Source organism: Ananas comosus, linkage group 1 (assembly GCF_001540865.1).
Source record: "Ananas comosus cultivar F153 linkage group 1, ASM154086v1, whole genome shotgun sequence".
Lineage (NCBI taxonomy): Eukaryota > Viridiplantae > Streptophyta > Magnoliopsida > Poales > Bromeliaceae > Ananas > Ananas comosus.
This window is the reverse complement of record NC_033621.1, coordinates 10,025,843-10,047,462: the sequence shown is the minus strand read 5'-3', so window position 1 is coordinate 10,047,462 and position 21,620 is coordinate 10,025,843. Positions and strand designations below refer to the sequence as shown.

At 37.4% G+C, this 21,620-nt stretch overlaps 1 protein-coding gene across 2 annotated transcripts; it reads left to right on the top strand.

Moving 5' to 3' along the window:
- On the top strand, positions 499-21,362 carry LOC109706499 (sodium/hydrogen exchanger 7). Of its 2 annotated transcripts, XM_020227365.1 has the most exons (22): positions 499-584; positions 696-787; positions 1,979-2,056; positions 2,124-2,281; positions 3,125-3,226; positions 3,302-3,419; positions 3,708-3,760; positions 3,844-3,909; positions 5,064-5,108; positions 5,749-5,804; positions 6,294-6,478; positions 7,616-7,669; positions 7,754-7,861; positions 11,413-11,644; positions 12,600-12,902; positions 13,602-13,699; positions 14,029-14,160; positions 14,600-14,818; positions 14,907-15,113; positions 15,451-15,715; positions 20,224-20,531; positions 20,910-21,362. In XM_020227365.1, exons 2-22 carry the CDS (start codon positions 767-769, stop codon positions 21,264-21,266), a joined length of 3,165 nt encoding a protein of 1,054 aa, XP_020082954.1. In that variant the 5' UTR covers positions 499-584; positions 696-766; the 3' UTR covers positions 21,267-21,362. The 2 variants fall into 2 exon arrangements, with proteins under 2 accessions (XP_020082954.1, XP_020082964.1); XM_020227375.1 differs by lacking the exons at positions 499-584; positions 696-787; positions 1,979-2,056; ... (2 more) ...; positions 3,302-3,419; positions 3,708-3,760 and having other exon boundaries at positions 3,879-3,914.

Sequence of the window (21,620 nt, the reverse complement as noted above, 5' to 3'; positions counted from 1 at the left end):
CTATTCATTTGCTTTGTTATCTTCTCTGAGGCCCCATTTAGATTGATGTAGTTGCAAATGCCTTGTACTTGGAGTCTGTTGTTTGGCTAATACTGCGTTATAATTATAAGTATTGTTGATTTTTCTTGTGGATTGTTTATGTTGGTAGGGTATGCATGTTGTGAGCTGTTCAATCATGTTATCAGCTCTTTACTTGCACTGTTCTGATTATTTTCTCTGAAATTTTGGCTCATGCTTTTACCCTAGTCTTTGAATTAAAAGGAAAACAATAAAAAAAGGAAAATTTTGTACAGTATCTTGCTCGTACCCTGTCGTCCTCTAGATTAGTCATCTGAGATCATAACCATAAACTATCAAAGTGACTAAGCATGTAAATTTGGTGTTTCCATCTTTATCATTCGATTCATACTGTATGATATGACTTTTTTTTTTTTCCAATAATAATTTTCATCTTTAATTTTTACAGTTGCTGGCACAGTGGCACTTTTACGCTTTAAATAGTGTCTAAAAGTACTTCTGTATTTTTTGTTTAGAATATGGGACAAAACATGGCATAGGCAAACTGGGGGCTGGAATTCGTCTTTGTAAGTCATTGTTTGAAGAGTTTAATTCTCGAATGGCGTGTGGCGAAAATTGACAATAGAAGGTTTTTCTCCTTGAATTGCACTGAGCTGATTGACTATGCTTTTCTGTAGGGGCAAACATAAATCCTAATCTTCTTTTAGCTGTTTTTCTTCCTGCTCTTCTGTTTGAGAGCTCTTTTGCCATGGAAGTGCACCAAATAAAGGTACGTAAATATATGTTTATCTTTTCTTGGCATGTAGATTTTGATTCATTTCTTCTACATTTCGGTAGCACATCTGCCCGTTATGTATCATGATTTTGATCAATCGATGATTATCGTAGAATAGAAAGTCCATGATGGTTTTGCTTTTAATTCCTACATGTGTTTGTGTTGACAATAATATTAAACAGGACATAATTGTGACCTGATCCTTGCATCAGTAGAAATTTCGTATATGATTAGCATGTATTGTGAAAGGAGATTATATCTTTTGCCTCAGCTAGAGTAAAAATCTCTTTTCCAATTTACTATCATTACTCTCTACGCTACACAAAAGATTGCTTATGATACATGCTAAATAAATGATCATCACAACATACTGTGGTGATGAAGTGCCTTTGTGTGCTTCTGCGAGGGGCTGTGTTAGGTGGTCTTTATGCATATGCATGTGAACGTGCATGCATATTAGTACATATACGAAGAGGGTTGCCCTTAATTTCCGTGGGTGGAGTGTTTGGAGTGCTGTCATCTCGGACTATTTGGTTTATGCACAAATTTCCTGTATGTTCTTTTGTTGTGGTAATGAAGCTTGGGATTGTTGTCAAAGTTCGTTTTCTCTATGTTTCTTACAAAAAATGCATGAAAAGTATGGTTTTATGGTGGAAAATAAAAACACATCAGCACGATGTTGGCAGCATGCAGTTGTTTCATCCAATGTGCTGTGGCAGTTAATGAGTGGTACCAGGGTGCGTTTAAATATGGGAAACTAAGATATGGGCATGCTTTTATGCATGTGCATGTGCTTGCTTTTTGTATGTGCACAAAATGGTGCTGTTTCTTGCACTCCACATTCAAGTAAGTGTACTATGAGTCATAGTGGACCAACTCTTGGTGAGTGAAGTAGGATTATTTCATTGGCTGTAAGGAGTTAGGATGGAGCTGAGCTGCTTTTATATAAATGTATGTTAAGTTGTACCACTTTGCTGGACCATTAAAAGACAGTGTATTCTTTGATACTAGAACTACTAGCACTCTACTCTTTTCCCTTAATTGTCCATTTCTATAGCTCTTCTTCAAAGTGATTTATCCTGTTGAAGAACTTGCTATATTGTGGTTACTCTTATTACCATAGTTTGTTGGCTAAATGAAGTACTTATAGTCCCTAGAAATGGTAATTATAAACTCTTGTTGCAGAAATGCATGGTGCAAATGCTACTACTTGCTGGACCTGGTGTGCTAATATCGACCTTTTGCCTCGGAGCTGCATTGAAGGTATGCATCCAAACCTGAATATTTAAAGATGCTGAGTTATGGTAATCATCCGAGCTATGTGATGTAGGCCACTTTTCCCTATCAATGGGACTGGAAAACATCATTGTTACTCGGAGGGCTACTTAGTGCCACGGATCCTGTTGCTGTTGTGGCGTTGCTAAAAGAACTTGGAGCAAGCAAAAAGCTAAGCACTATAATTGAGGGAGAGTCATTGATGAATGACGGGTATACTTTTAATGCAATAATTTTAGTCCATTTCTCTTAGTTATTTAATGTTTTTAGTCCATTTCTCTTAGTTATTTAATGTCGTTGTGCATCGTTGTTGGCACATGAGAGCCTGGGTTGTTTGCTTTTTGCTGGGAGTGAAATTATAGATTGTAGGGTGCAACAATTGTTTTATATAAATCTATATCCATGTCTATAAATGTTGGACATTTGAGTCTGATATACATTGATATGGCTAGGATGACTTGAATATGGAGCACCTCAGTATAACTTTAATTTGGGCAAAGCATAATGCTGTTTTATCATGTCGTGGAAACAGGAATTAACAACTCAAAAAGTAGTTTCCATAGGTTACTGGAAATCTCTGTTGAGTTAATATTTGCATTTTTGATTTTTAATCTGCATGTTGAATTGCTATCTTCTATATGAGGCAATATAGAACTCATTTCTCTATTTTTTTCTTGTTTGCATGCATCTCTATTTTTTCCTCTAATTATTTTTAAGTTCTTCTGGCACCAAGATTTCTATAATTTCCCCAAGGTTAATTTATATTTCTAAGAATTTGTCCTTAAAGTCAGTTAATATTAAGACACAATCTTTAAAGGACATAATGTTAGAATGGTAGTAATAAAACTTGCCTAATGAGATCATTGTTTTGCTTGATGTTTCTTTGTGGATTAAAAGGATTCCTAGAAGGCACTTCTGTGACTTTATATCAAGAAACTGTTATTCATAACATGGGAATCTTATTTGACTGCTAGTTTCCTTGAAACCTGCAACAAATGCTTTATGCGGTGCCACTTTTCCCTTCATTATGTGAGCTAATTATCGTGCTTTGTACAGGACTGCTATTGTCGTCTATCAGTTGTTCTATCAAATGGTGATGGGACAGAGCTTCAACATGGGGAACATAATAAAGTTTCTTTCACAAGTTACACTTGGCGCGTATGTATTGCACTCTTTCCTCTGAAAACAGGCCCCTTAAATGGTGCCCTGCTAATGAATACTTTCTTTGACTAGTGTGGCTGTGGGACTAGCCTTTGGAATAGTATCAGTATTGTGGCTGGGCTTTATTTTCAACGACACAGTTATAGAGATCACATTGACTCTTGCTGTTAGCTACATCGCTTACTTCACCGTAAGATCATAACTGTCACTGATACTATGTCATGCTTGCATCTATTGTAAATTGTTATTCAAATGCTTATTGCTCACCGACCACCTTTCTTCAATTTGTTATTTTGAAAGAGTGATGTATGAGGGTAATTGATGAAGACATCTTTCTTTGCAATACTAGAAAGCCGGTCACCTCAACATCAATGTAGCCATTTGATCAAGATACAATATTAAAGCAACATAAGGACCTGAGTTTACTTTTGATACTCATATTGGAGAAATCTCTCACCTCCATATCATTTCATGACAGGCACAGGATGCAGCGGAGGTTTCTGGTGTCTTGACTGTTATGACCTTAGGAATGTTAGTAGCTCTTGTCTTGTCATCTACTTTTCCATATCCTTGAGACCGATTCTAAATTGGATAGCTTTATTTTGCTTGGACAGGTTCTATGCAGCTGCAGCAAGAACAGCTTTTAAGGGAGATAGCCAAGAAAGTTTGCATCATTTCTGGTAAGGTGGTATACCTGTTTCTTGAGGCAATGCACTAAGTCAGCAATTTGTATCTTGTTTCTGTAACAAATTCTACAAAAGGTGTAATGTCGCATGACCATTTCTGCAAACAAATGCTGCTTTTGTTGTTCATGATCCAGGACTGGACTGCTGTTATGGGCTGTTCATTTCACTGTTTGTAATATTCTGGGAGTCCATACTTTTTATTGAAGATATTTAAGTAACCACCATGCAATTCAAGTTGGGAAGTTGTCAGAGGTGTTGGTGATGTGGTGGAATCATTCTTGATTCCTAACTGCGTGGCATATAACAATGCCATGGCTTTGGAGGTTTTGTCGTTCCCATAGTTGATGGAAATCATGAGTTGGCTATTGACAAGAATATACATGTCCCGCTTGCCATTCCAAATATAAAGGAATGGTATAAATTGGTGACATGAACAATCAACCCCCTAACCTATGGTATTATAATATGCTAGTTGGAAATCTATGCTGATTCCACAACATCACTAATCTTCCCAACTTGAGTTGCATGGTAATTATTTTGAATATTTCGATAGAAAATGTGGAGAATTTCCTGATTATCACAAACCGGAAGCGAACGTTCTGTTATATTATCTGATGTCTAGTGTTCCTATTGACAATAAGAAGTCAGTCAAGTTCTACAATTTGCTGTTTCTATTATAGCGGATATCATTTTGCTTTTATTAAAGGAGGATGAAGGAAAGAGATTTTTATTTAAAACTCTTTTAATATTTAATATCATGTCTGACATCTTTTCTGAGATTTTTTTTTTCTAANTTAATATCATGTCTGACATCTTTTCTGAGATTTTTTTTTTCTAAAATTCTAATTGTTTAAAACTATTTCTCAATTTTTTAGTTTTATTTTATTTTATTTTTCACTGGGTAAGGTTGATTTATCAGGTCCATATATCAATGCCCTGCCTTATTTTCACCTCACTCATAGTTTTGCATTTTGTATGATCGTTTTGCTACAATAGTGGATTTCTTTGGAATTCTGTCCTACATGAAATAAGAACGAAATAAAGAGTATATTTTGCCAACTTTCAGATGAAACATAACATTTCTTTGTTACAGAGTTATTATATTTAGACCATTTATTCCAATTTTTATTTTATTTTATTTTTTTCAGGGAAATGGTGGCATACATAGCCAATACATTAATTTTTATTTTGAGGTAATAACTATGTCTTGTGACTTTACATCACGAAACCATTACTTATGGTATAATGCTATTCAAGCGTGAATTTTCACGCTGTTGTCCATTATGTATATTCTCTGGTTGAAATTAGAGGGGTGTATGATTTCAAAGAACCGTTTTATGAGCTTCATCTTTACAATTTTGTATGATTCTAGAAATTTCTGTTTGGTACCTTTAGGTTTTTCTTAGACACTAACTATCAATTAAACAAATATGAAAAAGAGAGAAAACACCTACGAAAACATGGCAAAGTGATGGAAAAAGGCTGTAGAAAAACTTTTTCTAATAAGCGAACTTGTAAGTTCAGCTTTCATTTCTATAAGCATCAATGTACATTCTTTTTGACGAGTACTACAATGGCATTTGGTTAATAGGTCTTACACTTGATTTGTGCTGGTGGCGGTGTTTCATCTAGATTCCTAAACATGCCCTAGCACAATGATTTCTAAATTGTGCAACTTGTGTTTGCATGGCTACCCTTAAATCGGGAAAACATCTTCTATTATCTTCCTTGCTGGTTCCAAAATTTGTCTTCCTTTGTGAAGATACTTTGCTTTTCTTAGAACATTTCTAACTTATGCACTGCTCTGCTAACTTTCTATTTTCTCCTTGTCAGTGGGGTGGTAATAGCTGAAGGTGTCCTAAACAACGACAATCACTTTGAGAGACATGGTATGTTCTGCAATTTTTAATTTTCCTGTAGTTAGTTGAGCATCTAGTGTTCTTTTCTATTACATATTTAAAACTGTGAATTACTTTCTTAATTTTGTGCTAATATTTGATTTTATCATAACATTTGAGTTGGCTAAAAGATTATATGATAGTGCTACTCCATGCTGGCTTTAGTTTTTATGGCATATTACTCGTCTGAAGGATTTAGATGTTTTAGACATTTGGATAAGACATTTACTACTATCTTCTTATTAATTATGACAATACACATGAAAAATTCAGAGCGGGTTTTAAGAAAAGTAATAATGGCATGTACATAGTTGTGTTGCATGGTTCAATACGTAGTTGTGTTGCATTGTTTCATTGTTAGCCTTTCATTTGTTGATTATTGTATCCATGTTATATCACTGCTTAAAAATGAATCTCATTGTTTAACTTGATTCTTTATTTTGAAATCTGTAAGATATTTGTCTTCTGTTTATTGTTCAGGCACTTCATGGGGCTATCTTGTTTTGCTGTATGTCTATGTTCAAGTCTCGCGAATAATAGTTGTTGCCGTGCTGTATCCACTTTTGCGATACTTTGGATATGGCTTGGACTGGAAAGAATCAATTATTCTTGTCTGGGCAGGGTTGCGAGGGGCTGTGGCTTTGGCACTATCGCTATCTGTTAACGTAAGTAGTATATGTTTTGCTTTCTCTTTTTCCTGTATGTAATCACTTAATTTGCTCCATATACTTTTACATAGTGCAAATATATGTTTGTCCACTTGCCTGATTCCGTACCGTTTTCGAAACTTTTGGTAGTCCTGTCCTTAAATCGACAAATTGTTGCACTTGAAATTCTACTTATCCAGAGAGATCTATTTCACATCTAGTCTATATGGTGCAATCCAATTAACTGCACCTGCATTTTTCCCACCCCATTCATCTTTGCATGGCTAAAATTGGTTGACATGGGTGTAAAGGACCAATAATCTACGTCTGTGAGAAGTGGAGGAATGGTAAGAACTATTTTGAAAATGTATCAATTTGCATAAATAAAATTGGATGATATTGATGTTTATCATCTATTATAAGTGGAGGAATGGTAAACGATATATTATGAAAACTTGGTCACTGTTCAAGGCGAGCTGTACTAATGAAGTGGCAGTAAGAACTTGTGGCAAGGTAAGCAGTACCTGTTACTTAATGTACCTGACTGCATATACTAATACTCTTTTAAGTACATTTTTTTCCCCTCTGTTTTCTGTGTCACGCCCCGCGACCAACCGCCTATTTGGACCGGGCCGCGGCGCCGACAACAGACCGCCGAACGGACCGGGGATTCCTTTGTACGCGGACAGAGTCTCCCCAGTACGTCCAAGGCGTCGCAATCCAAACAATATAGATATGTTCCAACCAGGAACGGATATCAATCAAGATTGCATAAGGAAGTATCNGGTCATTCCCAACCTATATTTCACTTCTCTAAATCCAATAAAAATAGTATCTCATACTATTTTTATTTATTTTCACTTTTATATTTAAAATTCGGTATGTTACATTCCGCCGCAACCTCACCGGAGCCATTTAAATGTACACCGTAATTTCATAGTTTTAGAAGTCCGGTACCTTACATTCTGTGTGCTGGTGAGACACTTAATTTTTGCTTGTTTACAATTCGGTTTCTTCATGAACTCGTTATGCTTCGTACAATTCGCTCACTTTACAATTTGCTGTCTCTTTAAAGTATGATTTAGTGAAACATATCATAATGCTGCTTTACTATCTTTGACTTGACATATTAACTCCTTTCTTAATCTTTGTTAGCGTGCTAGCGACAACCCAGATCAATCTTATCTTAAACCAGAAGTAGGAACTCTGGTATGTAATACACAGTTTTTCCATGATTATGCAAATCTTTGTGATTGTGGTAACGCTAATAATCATGGTTCTGTAATTCTTCAGTTTGTATTTTTCACGGGTGGCGTTGTTTTCCTAACACTGATTGTGAATGGGTCAACTACTCAATGGTTCTTGCATCTTTTGGGAATGGATAAACTATCAGCGGCAAAGGTTAGATTTCCTCCTCCATTATCATCTATTCCATATTTTATATTTAAGTTGGCGAAACTCTGTGTAATTGTTTATAGCTTGTCAACTGCCCTCCTAAATGTATCGATTCTAGTGCACCTATATTTCTTACTGTCACGCCCCGCGACCCGCCAATTTGGTCGGATCTGGGCACGTCGAACAGACGCCGGACGGACAGCACCTCCCCTGTCCGCCCAAGGCTAAACAACAACAATATCACGTACAAGAGTTGCCCAGGAAAAACTCATTCAACATACATGATACATGCAAGTATAAGAAGCACCACAAGTGCGATACAATTAAGAGCAAGAATCACAAGTAACATACAAGTGAATAAAGAGAGATAGTTCTAGCTATTACATCACATTCAACATTTACATACTGATTTACAGTTTGATTGCATTCTTTTCATCTACCAAAACGAATACATATTCTTCTCATAATATAAAATGGCTTTCCAACTAGCACCCTCACCAATATATATCACATATCACTCATGTACACGAGGGTACTCTAATGCAAAATGAAAGCTGCTAGCTAACTAGAGCGCTATGCCCTTACCGCGATCAACTGCCGGTATGCTCTCTCTAGGCCCTGCAACAAAGTGGGGTGAGAACTATATAAATATAGTTCCGAGTGAATTCGGCCGCCGACTCCGCCGATCTTCCCGCTAGGTCTAAGCAGGCATAAGCAGATAGATAGATAGATATGAAATTGAAGTGCAACATAGTAAAGTAATTTGCAACATTCTACTATGCCTTCAATAATTCTATGTATGAGCTACTACATAGTATGCAATCTACACATGCTACTATGCCTCAACAATCCAATGTATGAGCTACTACATAGTAATGTTCTCTACACATGCAACTATGCCTCAATAATAAATGAATGAGCTAGTATTCTACAACATGTTACTATACCTCAACAATCCAATGTATGAGCTACTACATAGTAATGTTCTACAACATGATACTATGCCTCGATAATCAAATCTCATGGCTAATCCGAAGGTTACTGCCCAAGGCCAACCCGAAGGTTGCTACCCCGGCTCACATCTCAAATCTCGCTAGTGGGGAGACTCTGCGCTACTCCCACCCGAGACCCGTCTGCGAGACAACTACGTCTGTCCCAACGCGACTGCTACTCCGAAGCTCACTACTTGGGTGGAGCGACCACGCCAATGTTACACAGACTATGTGAGTATGATCCAATCCCCTCACTGGAGGATACCCTGTCTACTAGGGTCATAGTGCCTCTACTGCACTAACTTAATGTCCACAACAAGACAATCGAGAATCTACTATTCCTAGGTTCAAATGCTATATTGTTCTGCTACACTAGATTCGAATGCCACTCGTTATGTCATGATGTTGTAAGTGTCTCGCTACACTAAGTCGACATGCCACTCGTTCATGTTATAGTATCTCTACTACACTAGTTCAAATGCACTCCTCTAGGCTATTTACATGTCCAAGTTCATCTCTTTATGCCACTATAGGATTCCATGTCATAAGACCCAATCCTCATGCATCCCTAGTCCATGTGTCAAGCCCACAATGCTACACTACTAAGAAGGCATGCAAGGAAATAGAAATGCAACTATCTACTCCTATAATGCATAGAGTCGTATGTGCAATATGATTAATAATATAACTTAGACATAAAAAGGAATCCCAGTTGCTTCAGGATGGACACCCCCCACCTTTAGGTGATGCCACGAGTCCACAAATCCAATCTCGTGATTTTTGGAAGCCTACGCCGCGTGCTGCGGCAATCTGTACCAAAATAGGCCTTTTCTTCGACTTCTTCGCATAGGCTCGACGAACCGCCGAACCGACTTCGCCAACGCATTTGTATACCTAGCAATTAGGTTAGAGAGAGATCAATTTAGCTCAAAGTTACTCATGAGCAAAAGCCCTCTTTTACATGCCCTAGAATCCCATTATTGCAATAAACCTCATACAAGCATTTATTCAAGCAATAAATGAGATTAACTACTCCTAGAGCATCAATAGATACCATTTCTAGGATATATAAGCCCATCCTTAGCATTCTACCATGAGAGGGGTTCAAAAACCTACCTCTACAAGTTTTCCTTTCCAAGTAAAGGAAGAAGAAGGTGAAGAAGATGAAGAAGATGATGATGATCCTTCTCCAAGCTCCAATCTCCTTCTTCTTTCTCCTCTTGATCCACTTCTAGAAAGAGAGGAAGAGCTTCTAGAGAGAGAGAGAGAGAGCTATGTCTAGGGTTGAGAGTGTGAGGGATGAGGAAAAATAAGCTCTATCCACTCCTATACACTCAACTCATGGCAAAATTGCCAAAAAGCCCTCCAACAACGCAACTAGTGCACTGCCCCCGCTTGGCTGTTTTCGGGCTCAGGGTCCGGACCCTAATACAACTAGCGACCGGACCCTGTAGGTCCAGACAGCCCAGAATTAAGGACTTAGCCAAATTTTCAGCATTTTTCGTTTTCACTCCGTTTTCGCCCGTTTTCGCTCGTTAGGCCTCCGATTCATTTCAAATCGTATCGAGACTCTCAAAACATGTTTTCGAGCGTATTTAAATCCTCTTTTCATCTACACTAACGCCGGATTTAGTTCTCGGTCCAACATAGCCTTTCGGTTTCCGTTTTCGTGCCCAACGCGCCCCGAAAACATCCGAATGCTCCAGAATTTCACTGGAACCTTTTTAATGGCTTTCCAAACCAATATCCACCGAAACTTCATAACTTTAGAAGTTTGGCACCTTACACTTACCGTAGTTTCTGATTTTATATTGTTGTATAGATCATCAATAGTAAGGATTTAAGTATCCATCGGCACGGACCATATCTATTGTGCCGTATCGTGCCAACAAGATATCGGCACGATACAGACCCCGTGTGAACGGCATAGCTCAAAACCCTCTATTCTTTAAATTAGTAAGTAATTTTCTCAATAAAGTTCAAAAGATAAACATACATAATAAATAGTTAATATTTTGTTGCTAAAGAAAATAAATATTTCATGCTATTATGTGTTAGCACTCATGAATTTTTTGTGACCGGTACGCATCGGCATGGCCCAGCACGCATTGTGCCGTACCGTGCTAGCAAGTTTCCGACACGACCCCGTGCCACGGCACTTAAATCCTTGATCAGTAGTGCCGTTTACATCTATGGGCTCAGCATCTTTTATCTCATGCCTTGTAGTTGTCAGTAGATTTGGTCTATGTTATGAGTTGCTTTCCTGGAGATTTTGCTTCTTCATTGTTTCACTAAATTTCTTTTTTAGAGTTTGTTACATGATGGTTACTTCAGCACTGAGACTTTCACCACCAGTGTCTGTTATTTTCGGCTAAAGTAGATAGTACAACTTCGACCTCATGTAATTCGATATCTCTCTTACGATGTATCGGTTTGGCATTTACTGTCATCTCTTTCTTTTTAACCTCGAAATTCGTGCTATCTTTTGGATCTCGCTTTGCAATATTTAAATTACCTAATATAGTTTTACTGCAATTGCTTAATTTGATATTTTAACTATTGCAGATTCGGATATTGAGCTATACGCGGTATGAAATGTTAAACAAGGCACTTGAGGCGTTTGGTGATCTTGGGGATGATGAAGAATTAGGACCATCTGATTGGCCTACTGTCAAGAGGTATATAACATGCTTGAATGATTTGGAAGAAGAACAGGTGCATCCTCATAATGTCTCTGAGAGTGACCATCATCTACGTAACATGGCGCTCAGAGATATTCGAATACGTCTTTTGAATGGTAAGCTGAATCGCCACTTTTATTTTTCTTTCAACAAACTGATAGTTGTCTTACATTTTTGAATTTTAATTAGTGAAATTTCGGTATATCATTGTTTTCTACATATGCTTTTTCCTGCTCGCTAATTTATACATACCTTCATTGGAATAGTGGCATGCTTCATTCTTTTATGCTATGCTTTTAATTCAAGAATACCTGCCATACTTTTTTGTACTTCGACTGCTTCTGTGTTATTCTTTCGGAATTTGTTGTCACGCGAAATCGAAGAGATTAGTAACTGTTAGGATCAGACTGCTCTTGTTTATGTCTGCAGAAGGCAACCTTTTTGCAAGGCTAAAGTGCCTCTTTGTTGCTTGCGCCTCAAGGAAAACTGTTCTGAAGTATTGAGTATTATACTATGTGGGATGTTGAATGTCAAACCAAATTTGTTTGGCATTAAACCAAATTGTGATGGCATCAGCTGCCATCATTACCAGAAACCCTTTTGTAATGCTTGTCTATACTTATGCCCCATACAATGATCTCCTAAGGGCATGATACGGAGAATTGCAAACAAGAATCTTGTGATATCCTTATTTACTGATCATATTGTTCGCAACGCTGACTCTTTTGGTCTACCAAATTCATGAAGTCTAATATGAGGACTTCATAGTGTTTTTGGTTTCAAAGATCATTGTTAGATCTCTTGTCATATTTCATTTATGGAATATCTGCCTCTAGTGCAAAACTTTCAAATATAACAAAGAAAAACTAGTGTTAAACTAACCTGATGTTTCGAATGAAGTTTTTTCCCTTTTCCCATTGACAATAACTTTTTTCAGATGATCTCTTTGTTCGGTTGCCATGACTTGCTTTATTATTATTTTTTTTGCAATTATGTGCAGCATATGATATTCCCATCTATCAAAAACTACAATTTTCTATTATATTCAAATGACAAGAGATTTCGTCACAGGTGTTCAGGCTGCCTATTGGGGAATGCTTGAAGAGGGAAGAATTACTCAGAATACTGCAATTATTTTAATGACTTCTGTTGATGAAGCTATGGATGTCGTATCAACCGAACCTTTATGTGATTGGAATGGATTACGATCCAATGTCCATTTTCCCACCTATTATACATTCCTTCAGATGAGCAGGTTACCGCAAAGGATCATTACATTTTTCACAGTGGAAAGGTTGGAGTCTCAATGTTATATATGTGCTGCATTTCTTCGTGCTCATCGGATAGCAAGGAGGCAACTTCATGATTTTATTGGTAGATATGTAACCCCTAAATATTAATTCTTAGTTATCCAATAATTCTATCAGGTAAAATGTGCCATGTAACTGCACCACGTAAGCTCCATGTAACTGCTACTTGAGCAACTTATGGACTCTTTATTTGTTTGTAAAGGGTTGATGTTGCTTACATAGCAGTTATGTGGACATTTCTGTTCATTTTAACAAAGAAATTTTATGGTAGGACAAAACTGCAACAAGGCATAGGACTGAATTTGTTACGTTTTAATGGCTGAGAACCGAACTGTAACCGCACTAAAAGGTTAAGGACCCATATGCAATTTACCCTTTTTCTATGTATGGTAACTTGTTGCAGTTGTGGCTAACAGGATTAATGAGTGTTTGTGTAAGTCCAGTAATTTGACACAACCTATTACGTCATAAACTTTTGTGTATGGTTGATTCACAAAGCTATCTGAAGCGGTGGCAAACTCACCTGCGACATTTATCCTTTTTGACATGTTATCGGGAGGATTATGGAAACTTCATATGAGTGGTTTTTCTCCTAATTTTCAAGTATTTTGACCAGTTTAAATGCAATCCCACCTTTAAACTTTGCGGTGTATCTTATCTCTTTATTTCTACGTTTCTCTTTCTTCCAGCATTAAATGCAATTCCAATGTTGTTATTGGCAATAATTTAATTTGCTGCTTAAAAGTTAAACTCTTCATTGTAGGTGATAGCGAGATTGCTAGCGTTGTTATTGATGAAAGTTATGCCGAAGGAGAGGAAGCTAGGAAGTTCTTGGAAAATGTTCGTCTTGCATTTCCTCAGGTTTGTAACACTTTTATGCATTTGTAAGATGACGTCAATGCATAGCACTCTTGTTGTGCGTTGGCTTTGATGTGTTCCAATGTAGTAATGTCTCTCTATTAAATTCACTTGGTTTGTCTTCCATTCCAATTGTTTCTAAAAATTTTCCACTGCATGTTTTTTAAAATATTATTGCTTGACTTTGAAACTTCATTGTTACATCTGTGATATGCTTGTGGCTAGTGAAGCGATTGTTTTATCTCTTATAATAAGTTGGGGTTTTTATTATATTCATACATGTTTCTCACAGCTTGTCAACTATCTGTGAATTGTATGTAAAATATTTCCAGGTCCTCCGTGTGGTTAAGACTCGACAAGTAACATATTCAATATTGAAACATCTCAGTGAGTATGTGCAAAATCTTCAGAAGGTCGGGCTACTCGAAGAGAAGGAAATGTTTCATCTTGACGATGCCGTGCAGGTAGGTGAAACTTTGTGTTTTAGGAAGATACAGTATTTCTCCAATTAACTAATTTTCTTCTACTACAAGAAACTATTGCCTACGCCAGGTGCTTCATGCCAGCTGTGCACTGTCCGGTGTGATGCCGTCCATCCCCATCTCATAATGTAGTCCACATCGCTCAGTGAGTTGCATCCATCGATTGATTGTAACTCTTTTCCCCCTTAAAAAGTAGGCTGGCTGGTTTGGCTGTAAGTATGAGATGGGATGGACGCCCCCCCGCCTATTGCAACATTTTCTTGATTTACAAATTATTTTCTTTATAAGTTAATTGGATAGTTGGATTGTAACTGTGAGATGGGACAGGCGGTGTCAGCACGGTGCATGGCTGACATAGTATACCCCAGGTGCAGGAAATTATTTCTCTTCTAAACTAACATTTATGTACTGTTTGAACCAGACTGACCTAAAGAAGCTTCTAAGAAATCCACCACCGGTGAAAATGCCCAAAGCAAGCGATCTTTTGAGTGCCCATCCTATGTTTGGTGCACTGCCTGATGAGGCGCGTGATGCTCTGAAAGCTTCTATGAAAGAAACTCTAAAATCGAATGGAGCGACCTTGTATAAGGAGGGTTCCAGGCCAAATGGCATTTGGCTTATCTCAGCTGGAGTTGTAAAGGTGAGTCTCTTTTTTATAAAACCATAATTACTAGTGTCGTGGGATTTTGATTTATTACATTAAATTTGTTTTCTTCATTTTGCTGTAGTGGTCAAGTAGGAGGCTCAGCAGCAAGCACTCATTGCATCCAGTTTTTTCACATGGAAGCACTTTGGGCCTTTTTGAAGTGCTCGCTAGAAAGCCTTATATATGTGATGTGATAGCAGATTCTGTTGTACAGTGCTTCTTTATAGAAGCTGAAAAGTTGCAGTCATTGCTTAAGTTTGTCTCTGCTGTTGAAGATTTCCTGTGGCAGGTATAGTTCGTTCAGCTGTTTCATGTTTCTCTTTGATAAGGGTATACATTTTTATGGTAACTGACATAAGATGGAATTAGTCAGGCAATCTTGAAAGCCGGTAGGTATCCTTTTTGGCAACTTTTATTTTTTATTTTATTTTTTTTTTTTCTGAATTTTGTTGCAAACAAAGTCGTCTGAGGAATATGAGCAGTGGGGTCATATTATTCATGTTACATTTATTAATTTCCATAAGCTTGACTTCTTTCTTTTAGTATGTCATGCATTTATGGTATCATAACAACTAACATTGAAATCCTCTTACTTTGTTCTTTCAATTTGCACCTTTAATTTGCAGGAATGTTCTTTAGTCATCGCTAGGCTCTTGCTTCCCCAAATATTCGAAGAGATGGCTATGCATGAATTGAGGCTTTTTTCGGCCGAAAGATCAACAATGAAAAATTATGGAAGAGGAGAGGTTATAGAACTGAAACAAAATTGTGCTGCCATTTTATTAGATGGATTTGTAAGGATTAAAGAAGAGCAGCAAAATTTTATTATGCCTCCTGCAGTATTGTTGTCACCACACACTGATGCGAGCTTTTATGGCCTTGAATCTTCAGGTAAGTGCAAGAACTCATGAGTTTTGATTACAATATGGGTAATAGTAGTATTTATGAATGTAAGTTCAGAAGATTATAACTGAGGATTGACATAGCAACCTAAGAGGAAGAGTGAATTAGGATTTTAAGATAACAGTTGCAAGTTAATTGTATCTACAGAAATTAACTAAGATAAAACAATGTAAAGCAAAATTAATTCACATAAAGTAAGAACAGGGAGTAGAGAAATGCAAACTCAATACGCACATGGCGATTTGTTTCGAGGTTTGGCCCCTTGCCTACATCCCTGCTACATCCCCGCCAACTCTCTATTTTTGTGAAGTTGGATTTCTACTATCCGATGCTTTTCTGGGCAAGTACTAAGCCTTTACAATAGAGTCTTGCTCTCCAATGATTTTACGGGTAAGCACCAAGACTTTACAACACTTGTTTCCAAGAGAATATCCCTATACAAGATATAAATCTCTCAATACAAGGGATTTACGCATATAGATGATGGCAATCTTGAGCTTAAGATGGAGTAGAGGACTTAGACAAACTTCTCTCAAGAATTTCCTACACCTCTCTCCTCTCAGCCCACTTTTTTCAAGCCATACAAGTCTCTATTTATAGTCAAAACCGCGCAACTAGCCGTTACAGGCTTTCTGCACTTCCGGATGCCCTAAACCAATTCGGATGCCCTAAGCCGTTACAGGCTTTCTGCACTTCCGGATGCCCTAAACCAATTCGGATGCCCTAAATCCATCAATTGCCTATCAATTTACAACATTGATTGGACAGATGTTTGGTGAAATTGACTTTCGGGCTCCTGAATCTACTTTAGGGTGTCCGAACCAATCAATTAGCTGACACAAGCCAGGCCCCGCAAATCTTGACCAATCTGACTTGATTTGGGCTCATTTTGAATTCAAGATTTAAAAATTTAGACATCCGGAAAATTTTTGGGAGCCCGCTTCTGCTTAGAAGCAGGTTGACTATTCCAAGGCACGCATTCTCCATCTGGTTGTCGCCCTCAATTGTTCCGGGCACTTGATTCTTCCCAAACAGAGGGTAACCAGTGGATTCAGGCTCCCACTTTATTTCCAGGCTTCGAATTTCTCACTGATCCGATATTGATAAAATCATGATATCTCACTGATCCGATATAGGATTTGCACGAATTCAAAAGTCGTTGGAAAAATAACTCTACAACAAATCAAGTAGAAAATATTTTACATCAATTTGATACTTATTCCTCTGTCAGACCAACACCAATTTTAAGCTATTGCTTCCAAATAGTGTATAAATGGCTTTATGGCTCATCTTAGCACACTTTAAGATATATGTACTAATTTGGTCCTTGTGTGATTAGTAGAGAATAAAGAAAGTTCTTTCGAGTCCTCGTCTCTCTCTAAGCTCAAAATTACCATTTTTACATTTAAGTCCAAATCTCCTCATCTTAGTCAATTTGACCAACTTAAGCAAAATAACTTAGATAGGACTTTAGTTCCTTGTTTAGCTCCTTAGCTCGGTACTCTTCTGCCATCTTTATTTTGCTCTGCTCATTATCTTGAATTCTCCGGAGATTGTATTGTTTATTGTCCTTTTTTCATATTCATCTCACATCACTATGCTTGAGTTCACTAATGATTACTAGTATAAGGATCAAATTCAAGTGAAGAGATTAAATTCAAGTGAAGAGATTAGTACCATAATCACACATTATTTGTGAGCATCAATACATAACAATTGATTAAGACCGCTAGGCCAACAATAACAATTTTGCTTACTCTTTGATGATGATATTGTTTTAGGAATATTAGTTCATAAGATTTTAAGGGATGGAAATTTAAAACTTGTTCTGTTTGCAGCGAGATATTGTTTGACCCTCCATCTTTTTTCCTAATTAAATGATCAAGTGATTGTAGGTCTGCATACTTCCTAGGATTCATAAGGTTTGCTACTTAATTACATTTGCTAGTCAGATGGCCGGTAAGTAAGTCGATAACAATCATAATTGTCCTAGTAAATAGCACAAATAATAAAAATTAAAAAACTATTTTTTTGTTTTTTTGGGCACATACTCATGAGCAAGAATTGTCATGCCACTAGCATGAGGTGTACTGGTGTACCATAAAAAGATGGTACGGCTTAGTGGACGCCCTGTGCCAGCATGTTCCTCTATGCAAGTGGCACACAACTGGCATGTAATTGACATACGTTTTTCTGTCAAATTTTTATTTAAAAATTAGTTTTTTAGAGTGTCGATGTCTCTAATGGCTACAAAAGTGGCACACAATTGAAACACTAGCATGTAATCAGCATATATTTTGCTGTCAAATTTTTATGAAAAAATAATTTTTTAGAGTATTGATGTCTCTAATGGCTGTAAAAATGAATCAAGTGATATATCTCACAAAAGTTAGTGATAATAGATTCATAAACATTGTAACAACTGAAAAGATTTTTTTCATGCTTGAAAACAAAATTTATGTCATAATTATGTAAAACATGAAAAACACTATTACAAGTAAATTCACTAGATCTAAATTGACAATAAAAATTTTAGAAAATCATCAAATTGTTGTTCTTTTTTTTGCTGGAACTTGGTCTTACAATGTAATGTAAATCATTAATTAATTGCTCCAAATGGTAGTAAAATATAATATCTACATATTTTAAGTAAACAATAACCTTTTGGGCATTTTTCACCTTATAAAAAACTATTATAATCACAAAAACACTCGAGACAAACATTTCTTTGACATGATGCTGGTACAAACCTGTGCCATGTGTTGGCATGGCATCGATAGAGTCCGGTACAGTTGGCATAGGGTGGCAATGGTGGCTTGGGCAATTCCTTGCTCATGAGAAAACACTAAAGAAAGATAGTATATCGTCAACAATTTGGGTGAAGAGGCATCATTAACGATTTTGGGGAAGAGCCTCTGCATATGATAGAGTAAGGGCAAAATAGTAATTTTATAGAGATAACAGCTATTGCTAACAGTTCATTAACAGAATTTAACTCTAGGGATATATTTGAAATAGGTTGGCATGTAAAAAGGGTATTTTCAATATTAGTCTTCTAATAGGGGGATAAATCGAATAGTCGGAAACTTTTCAGGAGTAAATAAGCAATTGCCCCTTCAGCGTCAGTTGTAAGTGACTTATGGATGCCCTTGAACTTAGACACATTAGCTTACTAAAACTAGGCTTTTGGGTTTCAAATGGTACCATTGTGTATATTCTCTAGGCTGTCACTGTTAGTTGTTCTAATGTGTTGTTAAAAAGGTTGGCATCTTCGGTTTTTAATCTCATTTTGGTAGAGTGAGATCAAGCCATACTCTAGGGCCAAATTCTGAACTTCTTTTCCTTAACATTTTTAGCGTTTTTGGGAGATGAGCGATTTTCATATGCTGACTTAGCCAATTTATCGTGTTGTAACGTCCTTTATGTGAAATCGAAATACAAACCATCTGGTTTTTACGGTTTGGACATGCATCATGACAGCCCAACTCGTGTAATTTATGCCACATTGTTTTAGTGCTCAATCCTGATTAGCTAATTATCTCTTGCGTGCATCCCTAAGAAGACAGGATGGTAGTTACATTCAATTTTTGCATCCACTGTTCGTAATAGCATCTGTAGAGATGCTTTCAATGCCGTGGGGTTAACAGAATTGCGCCACACAACTCTGCATGATTAAACACTATCGAATGGGCCTTTTAACCAAGATATATAGCAAAGTGCAATCAGGCTATACTACAAGGGGTATTTGAATTGTCCCTACGACTATAATTCCACACAATAGATATCAAAATGAATGGTATAAATTCTGCGACCTTATAAAAATGGACGACTGGTTGTGTCCGTTTCATGTTATGTTGAACTCAGATAATAGTAGCTATACGGATCAACTCGAAACCAACCCGACCCGTTTTGGATGAAGGCTCTACTGGACCTTAAATTGATCCGACCCCAACCTGCGAACCTGACCCACATCGACCTCAACTCAACAATCTGACCCAAGCCATCTGTTAACCTCTTCCATCTTGTCTAAGCACCATGACTGAAAATGGACTTACGGTCAAATCTGAAACCAGCTTGAATTTTTCCTGTTGATATTTTTCATCCTAAAACTGATCGCCTTTAAAAATGGATGACTCAGAACCGTCCCAACTAGGTCAGGTCGGATTAACCCAGTGGGTTCGTGTTAAGATTGACACCCGTAGTATCATACCGAGTCTAATGCTTATTCGTTTATATATATTACTGAACTAACATATTGATTTTTCATTGCATCATTTTGGCACTACAGTGAAAAACAATAACGGCGGATTGACCCCCCTTGAACAACATTATTCAAATTTTGATAATGGCTGGAATCTTTCTTGGAGGATTTTTCCTCAATTAAGTCACTGCTTTTTGTTTTTTTCTGTGTTTTTGTGTTTTCTTTTGGGGTGCAAAGGTGCGTGTGTGTATGTGCGTGCTCATTCTTGGTTGAACTGCTCTCTATTTTGCTTCAGCTCTCGACAACAGAGACTTTTGTTGTGTGGCATCCCAGTTCGAGGTGGAGCCGAGAGCAAGGGTGATTATCTTCGACTTGGGTAAATATGAGGTAGAGAATGCTCTGTCTCAAAGGTGGTCCATGTCAAAAATGGTTTCACCTGCAGTTGAACCCCTGCGAACCCGAAGCAGAGAACATACTGGTTTGCTCAGCTGGCCAGAGAGCTTTTACAAAGAAATAGAGCACCACCAGAGTACCAGTCGAACTGATAAGCAACCCACTAGCTTCTCTGCCAGAGCTTTGCAGCTGAGCATGTATGGAAGCATGGTAAGTCGAGTCATTAGATTCTGATTTCAATTATGATGTTCTCCAAGTGTATATATATAAATTTCAAAAATTCAGTCCCCTTAACTTTATTTCGTGTAAAATTCAAGTCCCACTAGTCTACTGTCTAAAACTAAATCTCATGTCAATAAATCGTCATTCGAATCTCGAGTCCCAAACACTATCGTGCCGACGAACTGTTTAGTGATGCATGGGTGGCATCGGTGGCATCTTTTGTAGACTGTAGACTAACGAGGACTTAAAATTGTTAAAGTCAAAACTTTCAGAAGAAGCTGGAACAGGTTCAAACTTTATACCCTTAACTCTGCGGTCTCTTATGATACTAATTTCGACTTTTGTTTTGGCACATAAAAACTGCAGGTGAATGACATGTACGGTGCCCAAAGAAGGGACCGGCGGGCTTCGCGAGCTAATCACGTGCACAGCTTTTCTTATCCTCGGGTTCCGTCGAAGACGAGAAGCTCGGAAACTTTGGTCTGTGTCCAGTCAGAAGGGAGCAGCATGAAAAGAAGGATGAAGTCCATGAATTCAGCTAAATTTTCTCTAATCCCTCCACTGCCCGTAAGAAGAACAGAAGTTGCTCCTGCACAGGAGAACTCGAGTGACGACGACGACGACTTGGGCGGCGAAGAAGTAATTGTGAGAATCGACTCCCCGAGTAGGCTTAATTTTAATCACGCATCAGGCCATTTGTTTTCTCCACCAGAGGATCAATAATGGGAACCCAGTATGTAATTGTTCCATTACTCTTTGTTTGTAATTTGATGTTGGCTTTTCTTTTCTTTTCTTTTTTTTTTGCTTAGTTCTGTAATTAATAATTTGACATCAAATTAAAAGGTGTTTTGCTTGTGATTCTCTTTTATTTGAATTGATTTCTTATTTTGTTTGAACATCAAATTAATTCTATTAGGTTTTTGTGTTTGTTTTCTTATTTGAAGAAAATGGTTTATTTACTATGATTTTGAGAGAGAACTTTATCTGTCTGAATTACATCAGAGAGCTCCATTATTTGATTCTTCTCTGCACCCCCATTTTACTATGTTACAGGTCCCTACTTTTTTGTTTTTTTTT

Excerpts from the sequence above, each read along its gene's own strand:
- LOC109706499 (XM_020227365.1), top strand. The coding sequence starts at position 767 with ATGGAAGTGCACCAAATAAAG. Across the intron at positions 788-1,978 it reads TGGAAGTGCACCAAATAAAG|AAATGCATGGTGCAAATGCT; the intron begins GTACGTAAATAT and ends CTCTTGTTGCAG. Across the intron at positions 2,282-3,124 it reads GAGTCATTGATGAATGACGG|GACTGCTATTGTCGTCTATC; the intron begins GTATACTTTTAA and ends TGCTTTGTACAG.